A 21632-nucleotide genomic window follows, 5' to 3' on the forward strand; every position below is an offset into this window, starting at 1 on the left:
GGCTACTCGTCAGTTGTTTGATGACTCTGCATTGTTGATCACCGTGATCTTAAAATTGGCATCGTAACTCCTCCTCTGCAGCACCTGTCACTGCAGGCGCTGTGTGTGTGTGTGTGTGTGTGTGTGTGTGTGTGTGTGTGTGTGTGTGTGTGTGTGTGTGTTTGAGAGACAGAAAGTGCTCAGCACCGCTCTTCAGTCTCTCTCTCTGACTAGGCTCAGTATACGGTGGAAATGGACCCTACACTAGAGCTGCCGCAATTACCGCATTACCGCGGTATCGCTGTTACATCACGCCCACCGCAAGAGTAGGCTGAATACCGCGTCACAGCTGTTTTTTTTTTATAATAATAAAGCACCCTTCTCTCGTTGGGCTTGCGGCTCTGCAGATATACCCTACTCCTCTATCGAGGTTCCAAGCGACCCTATTGGGTACCAGAAAAGTCATGTGAAACATTGCAGACCACTGATTGGTCAGAAGAGAGACGCGTCACACGATGGATCGTCTTGCAGTGCTTTTACTTCCTGAATCTCAGCCATTGATCAGAGCTCAGTCACAACACGGCTAATATACGTTAGCTCCCACCGGAGACCGGAGTGGATTACCGACGTACCGTCGCTCCTCAGGGAACGAGGCATAATGATTTTACTGCAACGAAATGTTATAATAAAAGCCCTTCGTTCTATACACTTGTCTGATTGAAAACTTTATTAACAGACCGCAGAATGGGTACAACTCTGCACGCTCTGAGCAAAGAAAGGAACTGAGATATGAATTGAGTAACGCTTGCCTTGCTATGGTCCGGTAAATACGAACGTGTAACTATATAACGTAATGCCACAAAACGAATGCCTTTGTAATCATAAGTAGTAACGTTATAATAATAAGAAGAAGAAGAAAGGGTCGCGACACAGAGGGGATACTTCGAATCCGTGTTTCACTTTTAACGAATGCGTGCTTGCCGAATCCCAAACAATATTCATGCTGCAAAGTCATCCTCTAAAGATAGACATTTAGACTAGAGGCAGGCTATATGCTATAAAGAGTAGACTACAAAAAAAAATGCATTCAAACTTTTTTTGTGTGTGTGTGCGGTAATAACCGCAGCGGTTGGAAATATTTCGCAAATTTGTGCGGTAAGGAAAACATCAATACCGCGGCAGCTCTACCCTACACTCTTGCATCTCTCGGATGTGGAGTCACTTAACCCTTTCACTACAACACTACAAAAGGTTAACCTTTCACTACCCCACTACAGACAGTTAACAGTCTGTAGTGTGGCAGTGAAAGGGTTAACATTATGTAGTGTGGTTGTGAAAGGGTTAACCCTTTGTCATGTGGCAGTTTAACCTTCTGTATTGTCACAGTGAAAGGGTTAACCATTAAATGGTTAATTTTGGTAGTGTGGTAGTGAAAGGGTTAACGCACAGAGAGAAAGATGGTGGCTCGCTTGGGGAACACTCGTTTGGCACGATCTGTTGTGAATATATAAATATAATGACGTTTAAAAGTCTAGACGCCGAAAATGAGACGACACCCCTTTTCACTTTTTTCCTCTAGAAAAAAAACCCTGTCTTATATTCGGCACAATACGATACATTTAGAATGGCTTATTAACAACTCTGAATGGATCTTATTGTCAAAACAGACAGTATGTTTTGATTTTGTGAAAATGGTGCATTTACATAGCGCATTTATCCAAAGTGCTTTACAATTTGTTCCTCACATTTTACCCATTCACTCACACACCGCCGGCAGAGGCAACCATGCAAGGTGCCAACATGCTCATCGGGAGCAGTTAGGGGTTAAGTGTCTTGCTCAAGGACACTTCGACAAGCTGCCTGGGAAAAGTGGGAATCAAACCGGGAACCTGAGCCACTGTACTTACCTGAGAGTCTGTGACTAGCGACTTGACCTCCGAGGTAATTTCACTCTGTCTTTTTATCTCCTGGAAGAACAAGGAGAGAACAAAGAGTAGAAAATAATGTAATAAACGGTAAACCGACCCAAAAAAAGACAAAGAAATAAAATAAAATCACATTGGCTTTTGTTGGTCGAAACCATTTCCAACACACCTTCTTCTTTGGAGGACCGAGAGACACTTCTTCTATGGTGCATTCCAGGACTTTGTGTGCCGGCTTCCTCTGCCTCTTCCTCTCTTGGGATGATACTGGCGCTGGGGAGGAAGGAGCAAACCTAAGGTGACCACGGCTGATCTCTCATCCATCCACAAAACAGTTACACCTCAACAAAGAAAACTGTCGCCTACAAACTTTTGGGGACAGAGCATTCAGCATGGCGGCCCCCCTGCCACCCCCACCCTTTGGAACCCTCTCCCGGCTGAGATCCACTCTGCCACATCCTTGGACTCCTTCAAGACATCCCTGAAAACCCACCTGATCAGGAAGGCCCATGGCCTCTAGTCGTCTGACTCGTCTCCCTGTCATTTATTGTTATTACTATTTATTTAGTCTATTCCTTGCGTGTCTTTATTTTTTGCCTTGTAAAGCGTCCTTGGGCTTCTTGAAAGGCGCTATATAAGCTATTATTATGAATGCCCTCTTGTGTGACACATCCAATGAGGACTAACACAAGTCAAAACAAAACTTTTTTTGTCATAATAAATACGTAATGCATAAAGTGACCCCTACAATCACTTTATTCCATCATCATAACACAAGATAGAATATTAGTATTCTCATGATGCATTTCTCACCAATATGGCGCAAATACCATCAATGGAGCTCAGTGGCCATGGTTGTCATTTAATGATGACCACCTGCTATTAGATTGCAATCACCTGTCATTTTCCTACCAAGGTGTATGATTGATGATGTAATTTAATACTAAATAAATACTTGATAATGTAGCACACATGCACCAAAACAAAAGCATGCATGCGCACACACATACACTTGAGAAGCGTTTTAGTTTTTTCCAGGGCATATTATTTATCCTGCTTTAAGATCATTAACACTTTCAGAGCCCTTGCTTAACATTGATTTACCCCGTTGAATGCCCACCATCCACTTCAATGTTAGCGTTAAAAACGCCTAATCTATGTTTTAAATTATGGCTATGTGTCTAATCTGCCCGTCGCTTATTAATGACTCGTTTTCCAGTCAACATTGTCGAAGCGGATTGTTTTTTTATCGGTTCATTTTCGTTTTATAGCATTTTGAAAAGCCCTCGTTTTCAAGGAAAATATAAAGATTCCATGATAAAAGACATTTACTGGAATATTCTAGAATACACAAAAACGTTGTAATTTTTCGGCCTATTTATGAATCGTTTTCAAATAAACGCTAGATTATCGATAGTATATGTGTACGTATGCACGCTAGAGACGCAAGCTGAAAAATCGATTCTCTTATTTCCTCATCAGCGATCGCGCACACACAGACACATCACACATAGGGCAAACGCTGAGATCTCCGCGAATACAAATCTGATTATCCCAAGACTGGTAAAATAGATTCCTTACCTCAGATCAGATGTTCTCCAAAAAGATCATTCCAATTCCTGATCGCCATTCCAAATATCGATCACGCTTATTGATTGAGTATTGGCTGCTGTGAATATATATTCCAGGCTGATTCCCGTCCAGCGATGACTTCCATGTTGATCAGACTTCTTGCCAGCACAAGGAACCAGCTGGCTCCGCCTCTACATATCTACAGATCCCAGGTCAGTCTAAGCGACTGACCTGCAGTTACACAGGGATAGACGATAGGGGGCGCTTTTTTCCATCCTGAGCTCCTGGAGGAGCTGCTGTACCAACGGGAGACTCGGTTGATGAAATATGAAATCAGATCGCTAATAAAACAATAAAACGATATTTGTCGGCGGCTACGTGGCGTAGTGGGCAAGGCGCTCACCACGAATGCGGAGACGCTGGGCTCGCCTGTTCGAGCCCAGCGCTCCACATTGCTTTCAGTTTAGCTGGTCGTTCATACTAATACACATTGGAGATCGAGCTGCGCAGGTGAAAATATGCGACTGCTGTTACCTCAAGTACCGGAGGGGACTTGTGCTATGTATGACTTAGTCCACATTGCAGCCGGCTTGTGGGAGGCAAGAAACAGCGTCCGTGACAGGGGAGGGTTGAATTGGACGATACGAAATTGGGATGGGAGAAAATATAGAAAATGGGAGAAAAAGTGGATAAAAAAAAAACGATAATTGTCATCGTGGGCACTCAACGAGGGGGGGGCTGATAAAACGAGATATGTCGTCCGTGGCACTGAAACGGTTAAACTACTAGCCTACCGTGTTGTTTTCTTAACATTTACATTTTGCCCAGCAGACCTGAGAGGGCTTTGGTTTCATATGACACTTCCAGAGAATAGTGAGAGAGTCCTACTTCAATCTTCCCAAGGGCCCCGCTTTGAAAAAGCACTGCACACAGTATCTCTTTACCAGAGTCGAGAGGTAGATCCGTCCCCTCTGCGGTTTCCGTGGGGACGGGGCTTGACGAGCGTGCTACAGGGGGGAGCCCGTCCCGGGACAGGCTGCATTCCAGGGCTGCTGGTTCCACAGAAGCGGAGGCTGCGGCTGAGGTCACGACCTCCGGTGCGGCGGCGAGACGAGAGGGCCCCGTTGTTGTCGCCTCCTGCTGCGTATCGCCGCCTGTACCGGTGCACTGTGGGACAGATGGGGCAAATGGAATTCATTAGGATTCTCCCTAGAACAGGTCATACGTTGTGGTTCCCGATATGGTTTAGTTTAGTTTATTAGGATCCCCCAATTGCAGTAGCTATTCTCGCTGGGGTCCAGAAAATGTTTTACATTGTGACGTGCAACATAATACTTAACATATAACATTACAACAGGACTAGAGGACTAGAGACTTGGACTAGTACACACACGCAATACAAGCTCCAATATACAATAATCAACTACTTGATAGCTAAGAATACTTAGTACTGTACACACTATATGCTCACACATTTGTTCATACACGACTAATTTAACATCTAACTAAATTGTAATGCATTAGTCCCAATACAGAGTATTTGACCTCATAATTAAAACTCACTTTTACAAATCACATTTGAAAAGCATAAAAAAAAACTACTTTCATACATGTCAACAGTTTCTACATCTGTTCAAATATCCCTTGTCAAAAGCTGTTTTAATACTATTTTAAATGGTATTTGACTGTTTTCTTGTGTGATATGTCATTGTCTAGGTGAAAAGACAGATACTCTACCATCTTGGAGGGCTCCGTGTTCTTCTTTAATTTCTTCTTTGGGGGGAATATTTGTTCGTACTCCGCGGACGACTCCAAGAGCCGCTTACTTGGTTTCCGCAGCCGCTTGTTTTCCGAATGTGCTGTGGGAAACAAACGCCCCAAATATACGTTTACATTTACCCAACGCTTTTATCCAAAGCAAGTTACAAGTTCTGTACAACAAGTCAGCAGGAAGGGTACAACTCTTTCAGCTAAGTAACAATGTTTGTCAAAGTGTTGAGACTTGGGTGCTCCAGTCTTCAGTGCATAGTAGTAAAGACACATTAGCATAGTAGGTACTAGGTAGTGATATAGGCAAGGTAGTAGGGGACGGTGTAACGATTCGACCTCACAACGATTCAATGAATCATGAAATCTCTTAATTTGACCACGATTCGATTCGATTAATTTTCCATCAGTTAATTCCCCAAAAAGTTTTGAATACACAAATGTGGCTGGGGGAACTGATTCACTCAGCATGAATAGACTATAGGTCAATAAAAACAATACACACAAAAAAAAGAATCGATGCATCGTTACACCCCTACAAGGTAGATTACTTGGTAGCAAAGACATGATAGTAAAAGACAAGTATGATGGTTATTGGTTAGTATATTTTTTTAACTTGTAAAATCAGTAGGCTATATCACTGTGCAGAGAGCTGGCACAGTGAGAATTTGAACCTCACCGAGGTTGTCGTTAGTCTCCGAATTCTCTCCGTCCAGGTTTAGATCACCGGACCCGGTAACATCCGGCGCGCCCGCCGGGGGGGCGTCTCCGTAGACCCCGTTCACCTCGGCAGGCGCCTTACCGACGACACCCCCGGTCTCGGCCGTCGTCGTCGTCGTTGCCGCCGCCTTCCCCGGGGACGCGTCCACCACCTGCCACCGCTTCTTTGGAGCCACTTTGGAATCAGAGTTTTTATCGAGGTAGCTGGCCGGGGGAGAGACCGAGACGAGGGGGGGGCAGAACACAGGCTCGGCTAGATCAGCGTGGCCACTAACAAACTCCCTCCCGTAGGCCAGATCGGCCAGTTCGGCGGACAGGCCGGGTATGTGGACTTTCAACTTGGCAGGCAGACGCTGTTTTCTACGCTGCTTGTCCGATGAGCCCGCGTCTCGAGTGAGAACGGGCATGCCTTCACATTTGTACGTGTCGTTTTTCATGATCGCTTTAGTCCTGTTCCTGGGTTTGGCCGCCGCGCCGCCTCTGGATGCCGGGGGGTTCCCCAGCCGACCGTTCTCCATTTTGACCGCCGGTGTCCAGTTGCCTTCGGCGGAACCCCTCAGCGCCTCCTGGGTAGGGATGACCATGGGCTCCTCTTTGATCAGGGCGGGCGGGTGGGGTAGGATTAGGGGCTTGCCCTCCTTCTCCCTGGTGTCGTGCACGTCTTTCAGGAGCATCAGGAAGGTACTGAACTTGTAATTGGAGTCGGGGCGAAATGTCTCCGAGTCGCCGCGCTCCTCTTTCACCAGGGATTTGAACGTCAGCTCCTTGATGTCCTGGAAGGCGTCCATGGGGGAGAGGGTCCGGGACGGAGAGGAGCAGGAAGAGATGTCCGAGACGATGTTCTCCGTCTTGATCTTGACGGGCCGCGCGACGGAATCCGGAGGCGAAGAGGTCGACTTTATCAACGAGCCGTTGCGAATTTTCTTTTTATCCGGCTTTCTAGCGCGCCTTTTTGGCGAACTGTGGCTTGCGGGGGATAGCACCTTGCTAGGCGACTGGGAAATCTCATCTGCGCCGGACGACGAGTTTTGGCTGGAGGCCGGCGCGTCCTTGAGTTCCGTCTCTTCCTCCGCTTTCAGGGCCCTCGTCATCAGACGACTGCTGGCCGGGAGGTGCAGAGAGTGCTGGTCAAGAGAACCACCTAGCGGCTCATTAGCGCCGCCCGTACCCTGTTTAGACGTCGTAACGCTTGTCCTTTTGCCGTCTTTACATAGTGATTTATTTGACAAAATGCTAGAGGAAAAGGCAGGAGCCACGGTCTTAGGGGAGCTCTTTTTCTCAGAGCACTCGCCTTTCACCCTTTTAGAATCCTGCTCTTCGCAGACTAATCTCTCAGAGCCCTTCGTGGGCGTCACCTCCGTCCGTTTAGGACGATGGAGCATCGGGACAGAGTCCAGGTCCGAGTACGGGGAGTCCTTGGGATCGTCTCGCTCAGCTGCCGAGTGAAGCCGATTGACCACGTCCCCGATCGTCGACGGCACCTTGGATCCACCGACTATGTGGCCAAAGATGTCAGACAAGCATTTCTTCTTCTTCTTCTTACAAGGTTTCTTTTTACCGTCTTGCTCTACGGCGGCGTTCGTGACGGGGTGGTGCTCCGTTCCGTTAGGAGCGGGGCTGAGCGACGGGGGTCTCGGAGCGGGGCTGAGTGAGGGGGGTCTGGAGGCGGGGCTGAGTGAGGGGGGTCTAGGGGCGGGGCTGAGTGACGGGGGTCTAGGGGCGGGGCTGAGAGACGAGGGCCTGCTGAGGTCCACAGAGAAAGAGGAAGCATTCTGGGCTTTCTCAGCAGGCAGCAGGCTGGGCGGCCGCACCTTTTCAGCGTGCGGGTGAGTGGGGAGCCGCTCTTTTTCAGCAAGGTTCGGCGGCCGTTCTTCTCCGTTGAGACACGTGCCAGGGATGCCATCGGCGTTCCGCTGCCGAATCGGGAGCAGGTACTCTGCTTCCGCCACACTGACCTTCCACGCGGTCAACAGACTCTTGGGTATCTGCAGAGAACAGAATAGATATGGTTCAGAGGCGGCGTTTGTTTGTAATGTGAATTACACTTTCTACAACTGCCCTACACTGTAATCATAATAATCTTAACTACCCACATCATACTATATAGTCTGCCCATATACTCTGTAATGTACAACAGTGCTGGATACCTGAATTTCCCCAAGGGGATTAATAAAGTATCCATCTACAACGCATATTTACATTTATATTCTTATATTGGTCAAATGTGAGTAACAAATTGTAAAGCGATTTGGATAAAAGCGCTATATAAAAAAGCAGCCATTTACCATATATATCCATACTTGTCTGAATATACCTGCATATAACACCTCTATATACTTACTTATACTGCATATAACCCATAGCTCTGTATGATAGTACTAGTACCTACTCTTACTAGTTACACTGCTGGCCAGTATGACTACTACCGTACTGTCTTTACACCTGTATCACTGTACATATTACACTACAATCCTGTACATATACATCTGGTTAGCACTATACTCAATATACTTAGTACTCATTTGTATATCTTATACCCAGTTTAATCACCTGTACATTGTATATTAATTTACAATTGCACTTTACTATTACATTTGCACTCTGGTTGGATGCCAAACCTATTTTCGTTGTACTGTAAATGGCTGCATTTAATTTTTTTATATAGCGCTTTATCCAAAGCGCTTTAAAATTTGTTCCTCACATTTTTACCCATTCACTCACACATTCACACAACGACTGCGGAGGCAACCATGCAAGGTGCCAACCTGCTCATCGGGAGCAATTAGGGGTTAAGTGTCTTGCTCAAGGACACATCGACATTGTGATTGCCAGACGACTGCTCTACCTTCCGAGCCACTGTCGCCCCCTGTACTTTTGCTGTATGATGACAATACATTTGAATCTAATCTAAAGGCGTTTGAGACATTTCCGCGTGAAGTTAGTCACCGTATATTTGTAGGTCTTCTCCCGTTGCTTCCCTCTTCGCCGGAGGACCGGCAGGCTGTCAAACTGGTCGCCCGCCGCAAAGGGGAGGATGACTTTCCCCGGAACCCAGGAGTGTTCCGCTACCTCCCCGATCGTCTCCAGGAAGTACATGCGGCACGGTCTGCGACTGGGTGCTAAAAACGACAACAAATAATGACAATATTGTTATTGACCATATTTATTGTATTGTATAATATAACCGATAGGGCATAAAGACCCCCCCACCTGCACCTAAGATTACACTGCCTATTTGCTCATATTCAGAGTTAATTATATTGTTTAAACTGCTTATTTTTACTTTTCTACTGTACTATAATTGTATTGCCTATATTTATGTCTACTATTACCATGCCCATCCGGTTACAAGCTAGCCTAGCTTAACACAAAGGAACGGAAGCGGAATACGGACCAGCTAGCCTCGCTGATGACCCCAAAACACCTCTGCCAGTGTTTAAGCCAGGCTAGCGGTCCGTATCCATTCATTTGTGCCAAGCTAGGCTAGCTTGCAGCCGGATATCTTTCTACCGAGAGGAAATTCGTATCAATCTTCTTGTCTCTACTATGGAGAAGACAGCCAGCAAGCATATCCCACGATGTCGGCGTGTTCCTTTAAAAATCAAAGCTCACCTTTCATCTTGGTGTGCGACCCCTGCTGTGGCTCAGAGGCGATCTGGCACGGCCACCACGGGCGTCTGTTGAACTTGGCCCACACCAAGTCCCCTTCCAAATAACTCACCGCCGGGAGAGGCTTCTTCTTTGGGCTGTTGGACTGCACCGGAAAACACAAATACATTAATACAAAATGTAACCGAGTGGATTTGAACCCAAGACCGTAGGATCCACAGGCGGCTGCACTAACCAGTTGAGCTAAAAGGGTCAGACCCGGTAGCAGTTGCTGGTTGACTGCGACTGACTCATCCATAGTTTACACAAACGTGCAGGAGACAATGCGCAGAATATTTACACGTTTTCCAAAATAATATATCCTCCTTCACAATTCTAGGACAGGGTACCGGGGTCAAAAGGTCAATCCCACTGAGTAACGCCTGGGCCAACCCAGCGCCTTCAGAGTACCAGATAGCGTTTGATAACATTGTGTTAAGTTTGTTTGTACAGGAGGCTGCGCAGTTGAGGAACCCAATCCGTACTCACATTGGAGTTGCTGCCAGTAGGTGAGATGAGACCGTGGTCAGGAGTAGAGGCGAGTTCGCTGTCACTGTCCGAGTCCTCGTCCATACTCCACCCGTCTCCCATGCTTATTTCGGGCAGCGCGCTGGGGCTCAGCGTGGGGTTGAGTTCAGATATAGTCTTAGCCATCAAGTTAAAGACGCCGGGTTTGTATGTGCGGCTGCGATTGTCCGCCCCCGAGGCGGAGGAAGCGGTCACAGTCCGCTCGCGACTCGACTTCGGGGAGTGGTGAAAAGGTACAAGTTCCTCCTCATCGTCCTCCTCCTTTATGTCAGTCTTGGCCATCAAGTTAAAGACGGCGGGTTTGTATGTGCGGCTGCGATTGTTCGCCCCCGAGCCGGAGGAAGCGGTCACAGTCCGCTCGCGACTCGACTTCGAGGAGTGGTGAAAAGGTACACGTTCCTCCTTATCGTCCTCCTCCTTCATGTCCCCACCGTCAAACAGGGTGGATTCAAAATGCAAGTAGCCATTGGGGATAGGGGAGCAGCGCTCCAAGCTGTCAGGACTGTGAGGGGAGAAGCCGTTCTTGTTCAGGCCCTTGAAGGGCTCCATCTCGTCGTTGCCCGGAGAGGGGGGCAGTTCGACCAAAGGGGTCTCAAACTCATCGTCGTCGCTGATCAGGCTCGGAGAGTGCAAGTGCTTCCTGGCGCGGTTGTCCCTCTGGCGCCGAGCCGAGTTGGCCCTGTTCACCAGCGCGTTGAGGTTCTGGATCCTCCTCGGCGGACTGTACCCCTGGGCAGGTGCCTGTTTGAGGGCGGCGGGTGGAAGTTGGGCGGCTGGCGGTTGGTCCGAGCCCCGCTTCGCAGTGCTGCATTGTTTTCCATAGGAAGTGGTGGTAAGGCGGCCATTGGGGGGCCTCAGCTCTGGCTGGCCCGAGCCAAACACTGAGCCTCCCCGAACAGCCCGTCTGGAAGATTTATTCATGTTGTCATGGCTCTTTCCTGTCAAATCAGAAAGGGTACAAGTTAGGCCTGCATAACAAATGTTGCACGTAGCAGGCTTTTGTTTTGACTATAGATGTGATCAGTAAGTGCATGCAAGGTTAACTTTGGGGGCCGTGCACTGTACACACTACAATATAACAAAACAATGGGCTGACGGATACAACCTGTCACAATCGCTAAACATAGAGCGACAACCACAAATGCAGTGCGACAGAGGGCTACAAAGGAAACATAATACCGTGCACCGCGCGCGCACACACACACACACGGCCTTTTAGAATGGAGGGCAGCAATGCACGCACACGCACATACACTATAATACACCGACATTGCTGGCCTCCATTCTAAAAGGCCGTCGGTAGGCAGAAGAAGACAAAAACACAGGACACTGACCTGCGTCGTCCACGTATCGATTCACACAAAGTATGAACATATAACCCGCTTTGTCTGGTTATGATAGCAGGTCTAAATATGAGCCAATGCAACAATAATAATAATAACAACGCACAACACAAGCAGCAGCAGTAGCAGAGGTGGTGACACCGTGCCATCTCAGAAACAAGAGCTGCTCACACAAATAGGCTACCAGACATAGGAAGCTACCATTAACTTACAAAAGGGTGCTGATCGCGAACAAGTTGGGGAAACTACAAAGGCGAGAGAAACTTACCATTCGGAGGTCGGTCCCGATGACACCGACAGCGGGTGTTTTAGAAGAAGTGGCCACACAGCAGCGTGTGTTTTTCTTGATTTGTTGAAAGCGGCACTGCTGGAGGATCCCAGCTGCAGCGGCGCTGCTAGGCCGAGGCAGAGCGGCTCTCATTCTCTGCACCTCACCGCCTCATCACAGCGGCGGCCCTCCAACACACACAAAAAAACTGTCACCCCCCCAAGAAAAGACAAAATAGAAAATTGAAATCTCGCCATAATACTTTGTCACACACCATATCCTTCAAAGTGTGCCAACAATTTGTCCCCTATCAATCTCGGTATCTTATTTACTACGTGTTTTTGTGTGTGTGTGTGCCTGCTCTATCGAAGTGCCCCCTGGTTGTGTTAACCCGAGCAGCCCGCAGACTGCCTGTGTGTTGGTGAGCGGCGAGCAACCAATCGGCACAGCAGCTACCCAACCCCCCTGCAGAGAGAGGGCCGAGGCTCCAGCCCTCCTCTCTCTCTCTAGAAACACACATTCACAGTGGTTTGGTTGATTGATTGAAAACGTTATTAACAGATTGCAGAATACACAGTACAGCTCAATCAATACACACAATTGTTAACACTTTGAGTGCCAATGACAAGTCAAGTCAAGAGTTTTATTTGTCACGGCATACAAGTATACAATGAAATGCGGGTGGTCTTGCCCGCAACGATGTGCAATACAGTGGTACAACATATAATAGAATCCAATAAAAACAACATTGTGCAATAAACAGGTAACAGGTAACATGGTAGTAACACGGTAACACGCTATAGGTACAGGTAACACGCACAGGTAACACGCTATATGTTAGTTCATGCCGACCTTTGAATGCCAGAGACGACATATAGCGCTTGTTTGTCGTTTTTGTTTTTATTAGCGATTTGAATTCATATTTCATCAATCTAGTCTCACGTTAGTGCTGCAACCTCTCTCTGAGCTCCATTGGGAAAATACCGCCCCCTATCATCTCTCCCTGTTGTACTGCACCCCATGCCTTCTCTATTTGAATGACCACATCAAACAAGAGGTGGACGCAGGCAAATACTGCGGCATGGTCATGCTGGACCTACAAAAGGCCTTTGACACGGTCAATCACTCCATTCTGATTGACAAGCTAAAAGCAATTGGTTTTGATAGTCTATCAGTGAGCTGGATGCAATCCTACCTTGAGGGGAGGGAACAGATGGTGGAGGTAAACGGTACCCTATCCCCCCCTCTCACAGTGAGCTGTGGTGTTCCACAAGGAAGCATACTAGGACCGCTACTGTTCCTAATTTATGCAAATGACATGTCGTCAGCTTGTGACTGCAACTTGTTCCTGTTTGCGGACGACTCAGCCCTGCTGGTCTCTGACAAGAACAAGTTACAGGTTGAAAAAACCCTCAGCTCGGAACTAGGCAGAATCTGCATATGGCTCGCTGATAACAAACTATCATTACACATGGGCAAAACAGAGTCCATTCTCTTCGGTTCAAATAACAAACTCAGCAAGACCGACGGCTTCTCAGTTACAGTGGGTGACAATATTGTCACAAGGAAAGATGAAATTACCTACCTGGGTTCCATCCTAGAGGCTAATCTCTCCTGTGACAAAATGGCATCCAATGTAATAAAAAAAGTCAACCAACGAACTCGATTCTTGTACCGGATCTCCTCTCTGGTAAACAAGAATACCCTGAAGACTCTGGCAGGAGCACTCATTCAGGGGTACTACGACTATGCTTGCACCTCATGGTACCAAAGCACCTCAAAGGCGCTAAAAACAAAATTACAAACATCTCAAAACAAACTGGTCAGACTACTGCTTGACCTTACTCCTAGAACCCACCTCACCCCTGCCCACTTTGACAACCTAGGATGGCTTAGAGTAGATGACAGAGTACAGCAACTTGCAATGGGCCTGGTCTACAAGATACACTACACGACCAAGGTACCCATGTACATGGCAAAATACTTCCCAAAGGTCAGTGAATACCACGATCACAACACCAGAGGGAGCTCCACAAATCATGTTAAACCCAGATTCGGCTCAAATAAGGGACTAAACACGTTTCGCAATTATGCCACATCAATGTGGAACGCCCTACCCAAAGCTGTAAAGGAATGTGGATCACTACCCACTTTCAAAACCTCTCTCAAGAGACACCTACGGGAGACTGCAATTCAACACTGGCCCCTGTAAATATCCGAACCCAACCCCCTCCAATGTACAGTCATTTACCTAGTATGGTTTTGTCAATAGTCCAATGTACAATTTTGTTTGTTTGTACAGAGTCTCCCCCCCCCCTCAATGTACAGTTTTGCTTGTTTATACAGTGTGCCCCCCCCCCCCCCCCCAACCACCTCCAATGTAAATTACCCAGTATGGTTGTCAATATCCCAGTGTACCCAACCCCCCCACCCAACCTCTCCTCCAATGTACAGTTTCTACGTCAAATGTATATACTCCCTTTTCTTGACTCCTTCTGTATCACAAACAGTACTGTATTTGAAAATCTGGTATGTCATAAATGTATAGATGTAGCAGTACTGACTATCTGTATGTCATGTATGTCATATATGTCCTGATGAATTGAAAATGGGGGACCCTGGTGTAAACAAGACGAAAGTCTTTCTCTGGTCTGCATCCCCTTAACAATTGTGTGTATTGAGCTGTACTGTATTGTACCCATTCTGCAATCTGTTAATAAAGTTTTCAATCAATCAATCAATCAATTGGATTAGACTGATGGGGGGGGGGGGGGGGGGAATCCAGTTTCCTCATTTTACTTTTTCGGCAAGCCATCCGAAGAGATCCAAGTCTTCGCCGACACTCAGAACAGCGTGGAATCTGTATTTCCAGTACCCAGCGCTGAATCAATAAACGCGATCGATATTTGGAATGGCGATCAGGAATTGGAATAATCTTTTTGGAGAACATCTGATCTGAGGTAAGGAATCTATTTGACCAGTCTTAGGATAATCTGATCGGTTTTCACAGAGATATCAGCGTGTCCCATATGTGTGTGTGTGTGTGTGTGTGTGTGCTGATCAGAAAATGAGAGAATAGATTTTTCAGCTCGCTTCTCTAGTGTGCATAAGTACACATATATACTATCGATAATCTAGTGTTTATTTGAAAACGATTCATAAATAGGCAGAAAAATTACAACGTTTTTTGTGTATTCCAGAATATTCCAGTAAAGGCTGTTTATCACAGAATCTTTATATTTTCCTGAAACTTTCAAGAAAACGAGGGTTTTTCAAATGGTATAAAACGGAAATGAACCGATTAAAAAAACAATCCGTTTCGACAATGTTGACTGCAAACAAGTCATTGATAATGACGGCCAGATTAGACACATAGCCATAATTTAAGATAGAGTTTATGCGTTCACAACGCTATCATTGAAGTGGGTGCTGGCATTCAACCATGTTTTGACCATGTTCACCCGTGGCATCCAAAGTGTTAAGGGGATGCAGCAGACCAGAGAAAGACTTTCGTCTTGTTTACATCAGGGTCCCCCATTTTCAATTCATCATATGACATACATGACATACAGATAGACAGTACTGCTACATCTATACATTTATGACATACCAGATTTACAAATACAGTACTGTTTGTGATACAAAAATAGTCTAAAAAAGAGAGTATATACATTTGACGTAGAAACTGTACATTGGAGGAGGTTGGGGGGGTGGGTAGGTGGGGGACTGTACATTGGAGGTGGTTGGGGGGGGGGTTGGGTGGGGGGGAAACTGTACAACTGTACAAGCAAAACTGTACATTGGAATATCGACAAAACCTTACTTGGTCCCAAGAAGAGGGTCTCGTGGCTCGAGCCCTCCTCCCTCCCCAACACACATTCAATTCACAGTGGCTCGAGCCCTCCTCTCCCAACCAACACACATACACAGTGTCTCGAGCCCTCCTCTCCAACCAACACACATACACAGTGTCTCGAGCCCTCCTCTCCAACCAACACACATACACAGTGTCTCGAGCCCTCCTCTCCAACCAACACACATACACAGTGTCTCGAGCCCTCCTCTCCAACCAACACACATACACAGTGGCTCGAGCCCTCCTCTCCAACCAACACACATACACAGTGGCTCAAGCCCTCCTCTCCAACCAACACACATACACAGTCAGTGTCTCGAGCCCTCCTCTCCAACCAACACACATACACAGTGTCTCGAGCCCTCCTCTCCAACCAACACACATACACAGTGGCTCGAGCCCTCCTCTCCAACCAACACACATACACAGTGGCTCGAGCCCTCCTCTCCAACCAACACACATACACAGTGGCTCGAGCCCTCCTCTCCCAACACACATACACAGTGGCTCGAGCCCTCCTCTCCCAACACACATACACAGTGTCTCAAGCCCTCCTCTCCCAACACACATTCACAGTGGCTCGAGCCCTCCTCTCCCAACACACATTCACAGTGTCTCGAGCCCTCCTCTCCAACCAACACACATACACAGTGGCTCAAGCCCTCCTCTCCCCAACACACATTCACAGTGGCTCGAGCCCTCCTCTCCAACCAACACACATACACAGTGGCTCAAGCCCTCCTCTCCACAACACACATTCACAGTGTCTCGAGCCCTCCTCTCCAACCAACACACATACACAGTGGCTCGAGCCCTCCTCTCCCAACACACATTCACAGTGGCTCGAGCCCTCCTCTCCAACCAACACACATTCACAGTGGCTCGAGCCCTCCTTACCCCCCCCCCCCCCCCCACCCAACCTCCTCCAATGTACAGTTTCTACGTCAAATGTATACTCTCTTTTTTAGACTATTTTTGTATCACAAACAGTACTGTATTTGTAAATCTGGTATACATGTATAGATGTAGCAGTACTGCCTAATCTATCTGTATGTCGTGTATGTCATATATTATGATGAATTGAAAATGGGGGACCCTGATGTAAACACGACGAAAGTCTTTCTCTGGTCTGCATCCCCTTAACAATTGTGTGTATTGAGCTGTACTGTACCGTACCCATTCTGCAATCTGTTAATAAAGTTTTCAATCAATCAATCCTCTCCAACCAACACACATTCACAGTGGCTCGAGCCCTCCTCTCCTACCCCCCCCCCCCCCCCCTGCAGAGGGCCGTGGCGCGAGCCCTCCTCTCTCACAAACACACACATTCACGCACTGCTTTTTAATTTAGACACAAATCCAGGTATATGTAGAAAGTGGGGGAAACATGCCATGCACTATAACTATATATATATATTTTTACACCAAAATAAGTATTTAATTCTAGTACATACCCCGGTGGGTGAATTGTATGATATATAATATTCAACAAATCGGGTCTTCTAACAGACACCCCATGTTAGTCCCGTTGTCATAGTCCGCGTGTTTTGACTAATAAGTGAAAGCTAGAGACCTACACATGGAAAATTCACAACATTGACAGTAATGCGCGCATACGGCCTATCTGGTGGTCAAACGAAGTCCATGCGCCATATTGGCTCTCTTGACATCATGAGGAAATAGGCCGCTAGGCGCTAAAGTAAAATAAAGAAGAAAGTCAGTGGCAATAAAAAATACCATGATTGGGACGAATTCACCAGTTGGCTTCGCAAAAAAACAACCAAATGGTGCCCATCATCGGCCACGTTATCGTGATCATGCACAATAAAGTAAACCGATATGTGTCGCTTGGAAGACGCTCGCATATAAAATGTCGTCTCAAAGCACGAAGGAGCACACAATGGGCACGCGCTCCTCCAGTGGCCCAGCGCAGGTCCTCGTCGCGAGCCTGGGACACAAAGCCCATCAAGCAGCACTACGACTTGACAGGAGAAGAACTTACCTCTCTCTCTGGCCATTCGTTCATTATTATAATTCTGTGAAGGCAAGTTTAGGTAAACGTTTGTTTTGACTTGACAAGCTTTCCTATTTACCTTTCTGGTTGACGGGCTGGCAGTAGTAGTCAAATCTAAGCCATTACTAGGTAACGTTAGGTATGCGAGAAGTATGGGCTGTTCGCCCCCTGTGTGAATCAGTGGTGTTCACTTGTATGTATATGGTTGGATTGTGTGTCTGTCCCCCTCCTGTTTTCGGAGTAACGGGCATTACAATCAGCTGATTATTCAATCCCATTACCACAACATAAATGCATGTATTCAATGTATCATAATAGACAGACTGAACAAAGGGTAAATAGGGCTACCGATTACAGGAAGGTGACTTGTCTGGGGACGTGAGACCTCTTGTGTTGGCTGGAAGAAGTACATCCTTTGAATTTGGGTGACTGAAGAATCAAAATATTACCAATTCTTCCTTTATTTTGGTTACACATACAGTATATCAGCTTTTAATACATAGTCCACAAAGCAGTTTCTGTTGTTTTTTTCTTTTTTCTAATGAACGGCATAACAACATATATTTCGATCTGGATTTTCTTATTGAGAGTTTGAAAGGACAAATAAGAGAGGCGATTACAATACATAGTCAAAACCATATTCACAAAGTGTAGAAATAAGTCTTCAAGGGATTTTTATGTGTTGAGTTTTTCAATTGAAGCAAATAAAAACATGTATAACAGTAGAAAAAAAGGAAATACATACATGTCACAGTTGACAACACAAAAAGGACAACATCACTTCCACATACACTCAGGAAAAAGCTGAATGTTTCATGTTTATACAAAAAATGCATTTTGTATGAATGTAGGAAATGAACCAGACAATGAATACTAGTAATGTTACATTTTACAGTATAATGTAACTCAAATTCATGATAAAAAGATAAACGATTAATTCTCCAGTGAGATGAATATGTACTTTCATTCCTATATTGATTGTATTGTATTCCCATGCATCTCTGTCAAACAGGATAACATACTTTCTAAATAAGGAGTGATGTCTGTTTTTTTTAATAGAAGATTATGACAATGTTAACACTGTACAATGAAAAGTCATTCATAGCCGATTTTAAATGAGGAAACGGTCATTCTTCCCACATCTTGTGAGGAACGTTCTACAGAACATCCTCTTGCACATGTCATGCACACAAATGTGCTCCAAGCAAGTGGGCAGAAAGAAGTAGAGCAGTGGTACTCAGACTTGGCCAACTCGTTACAAAAACACCCTGTTCCTCAACCGAACCAACACCAGGCTACCAAATAGGCGATTTACAAGCGATGAAAAAGCATGATCATGTACTACGTGCTGTGTCAGTAGGCTACTGAGATGTGTTACTGTTACCATGGCAACCTTAACTATTGATACATATGGCAAAAATCACAAGCAGTGTATAGTTACTGGGTTTCCCCCCGGCAATTCAAATGCCTCAAGTGTCCCTGTAGTAGCCTAGGGTTACTGTCAGTCTATCAGCGCAAAGTCCATGTATGTAGTAAAGTCAATAACCGTAGAAATAGAATAATGTTGTATGCTAGACAGTCTGATGGTGGAAGAGACAGGGGGGGGAGAGAGAGAGAGACGCACACAGTTCTCCAGGTGGGAGAACATGAGTAACAGAGAGGCGATAGAGATTCACAGAGAGATAAAGAGAAACACATAACAGAAGAAGAGGGGGAGGGAGGGAGAAAGAAAGAACTTCAGGTTTACTGTAGAAAAGTAAATTAGTCTGTAAACAGTTGCAACAGAGATAAAACACAGGACTTTACCCCATTCAGTGGAATTTGTGACACTCCTGCAACTCAATACTTTTGTAATCGGGACCCTGTGCTACATGGAAACAGTGATCCGGAAGGGCGGTTCAGTTCTGTTTGACCTTTTTCAGTTATTTAGCCTCATCGGTAGGCCTCGTTACTGGACATGGGGTGTTTTCACAAAGCAGACAAATGCAACTCATCAGTGAATGTCCCGTAGCCTGCTCTTGTGTTTTTATAATTTTAGCTTCACGTTAGCATCCCACTGACAGGATGAGATGAGTGCGCACTGATGTAGAGCGTGAAACCCGAGATCACGGTTGGTAGTTAATTCAGAGAGGGGGGCGTCAAGAGTTTGATAGGTCAGTGATTGTAAAGTAATGGAAAATTAGGTTTGAATGAGTTATCACCTACTGGAAAATGTCATGGGCAAAATCTTTTTGAAACACCCGTTTAAAAACGTTTTCAAAAAAATCGAAATTGGAGACTACTAAAGAGCCTCAACATAGTCATCAAAGAGCCACATGTGACTTGCGAGCTGGAGGGTGTGAGTACCACTGCTGTAGAACCACTGCTGTAGACCCACTGCTGTAGAACCGCTGCTGTAGAACTACTGCTGTAGAACCCCTGCTGCAGAGCTACTCGTTGGCCTCCTCCACTTTTCCACTGGGATCACACAGGTCTCTTTTCTGCATCATGGCATAAGGGAAGGCTGCAACATCACAGCCAGTATAGTCCAGTTTCTTGGGGATGCTGCAGTTGCTGAAGTCTAGTTTCTTGGTGCCGTCGCAGCTGCTGAACTCTAGCTTCTTAAGCCGAGCCAGACTTTTGATGCTGCCAGGGGGCCTGCCTGGACTGACCTTATAGCCTGCCGCTTTGGTGGTGCCAAGAGGCCTTCCGGGGCTGGTTTTGAACCCAGCTGCTTTCGTGGTGCCAAGCGGACGTCCAGTGCTCGTACGGTAACCGGCCAACTTCGTGGTCCCCGACGGTCTCCCTCTTCGGCCTGATTTTGTGCTGCCCTTCTTCTTCTTGGAGGCGTCGGGCCCCGAGACCTCAGTACCTCTGATCCTCACCGTCTGGGTCTGGAAGTCATTCTGGCTCTCTTGCATTTGACATGCCATGGGTTTATGCATGCCCTGGGGCAAAGGGGGTAAGCCGGGGAGGGAAAGCTGCAAACTGGGGTTCGGGGCTGAGGGGTAGAATTTGGTGGATTGTGAGCTGCATAAGTCAAAGTGGCTGGTAGAGTGCTGGCAGTCTTCAGCCAATCCACTCATGCAATAGTCACTACTGTTGCTGGTCACCTGGTGCATCATTTTCTGTTAAGGATTCAGAAGAGAGAAATAGAAACTGTCCATAAATAGGTTCTTTCTTTACACACAAACACAAGCATGCACGCACGCGCACATACAGAGCAAACGAAAGGGTAACATTTTTCTGAACAACCTACTTTTGGCGAGCTAGCTATAGACTTAAGCATCGTAGCTTTGTAGTACATAATACATTACAAAACAAACTATAGAGTAGAGTGAGTTGAATACGTTATGCAACGAAATCTAAACGAGCAAAAAAACTAAACATGTCGAATCTACAAATGTTTTTAAGCTAAAACGAATAGCTCGTACCTTTTTTGTAGGCGGATCATGGAATGGAAATGGTTAAATTAGAATCAGATACATTTTCCCTCTTTGTCAGCCACATCATCTTTATATTGAGGCATGCAATCTACGCCCTGGCGTCCATGGATGTCGTCTTGAAGGCGGATTGCGATTTGCGGCCGTTATTTCATGCTTATTTGTTCTTTTTAGCAGAGGTTTTAGATGAGAAAGGCAGCCATTTTCGTCTGGGAAAAAAAATTAATAAAACAGAAGCATTCAAAGCGCATGCGCAAGGGACGGTAAGGAAACGCAGTTGCTTTGTTTGAATGAATTACACACAAAACAAGCCCGAGTTTAAAAGATGAACGCTAGACAACGTTGTGGAAAGATTGTGGTGACGTTTATCCATTTTGGCTGTGGCCGGTAATTCTGCGAATGCTGCTCGTCGCTTTGGCAGGAAACTTTTCCTGAAAATTTTCCCTCAGTCTTTTATCATTTACATGAGCTGGTAAAACCATGCCATTAGTTCCATCCCAATATAATTGCACATTCATATTATATTCAAACTTGAAAAAAAACTCTGAATGATTTATGAACAAAATCATGGTTTAATTAATAGTAAATTAATC

The 21632-nt window shown here is 46.1% G+C and overlaps 2 protein-coding genes across 2 annotated transcripts in view; both read right to left on the reverse strand.

The window, feature by feature from the left end:
- nsd1a (nuclear receptor binding SET domain protein 1a) overlaps positions 1-12009 on the reverse strand; it is a 35055-nt gene extending 23046 nt beyond the window's left edge. The window contains exons 1-9 of the mRNA XM_084331258.1: positions 11748-12009; positions 10098-11074; positions 9573-9714; positions 8907-9079; positions 5920-7945; positions 5211-5332; positions 4418-4640; positions 2074-2174; positions 1887-1946 (exon numbers count right to left, since the gene is read on the reverse strand). Of these exons, the coding sequence (XP_084187384.1) occupies positions 1887-1946; positions 2074-2174; positions 4418-4640; positions 5211-5332; positions 5920-7945; positions 8907-9079; positions 9573-9714; positions 10098-11057 (3807 nt within the window). The 5' untranslated portion in view covers positions 11058-11074; positions 11748-12009. The remainder of the gene's footprint in view (positions 1-1886; positions 1947-2073; positions 2175-4417; positions 4641-5210; positions 5333-5919; positions 7946-8906; positions 9080-9572; positions 9715-10097; positions 11075-11747) is intronic.
- A 6072-nt stretch (positions 12010-18081) lies between these two features.
- Positions 18082-21241, reverse strand: LOC311243183 (UPF0461 protein C5orf24 homolog). Its single transcript, XM_084332307.1, has 2 exons — positions 21031-21241; positions 18082-20724 (listed from the first exon to the last, which is right to left on the reverse strand). The coding sequence occupies exon 2, from the start codon at positions 20719-20721 to the stop codon at positions 20047-20049; it is 675 nt and encodes a 224-aa protein (XP_084188433.1). The 5' UTR covers positions 20722-20724; positions 21031-21241; the 3' UTR covers positions 18082-20046.
- Between the last annotated feature and the right edge of the window lie 391 nt (positions 21242-21632).

This window comes from Notolepis coatsorum, assembly GCF_963971535.1.
Source record: "Notolepis coatsorum genome assembly, chromosome: 16".
In the NCBI taxonomy this organism is placed as follows: Eukaryota; Metazoa; Chordata; class Actinopteri; order Aulopiformes; family Paralepididae; genus Notolepis; species Notolepis coatsorum.

Excerpts from the sequence above, each read along its gene's own strand:
- LOC311243183 (XM_084332307.1), bottom strand. The coding sequence starts at position 20,721 with ATGATGCACCAGGTGACCAGCAACAGTAGTGACTATTGCATGAGTGGA.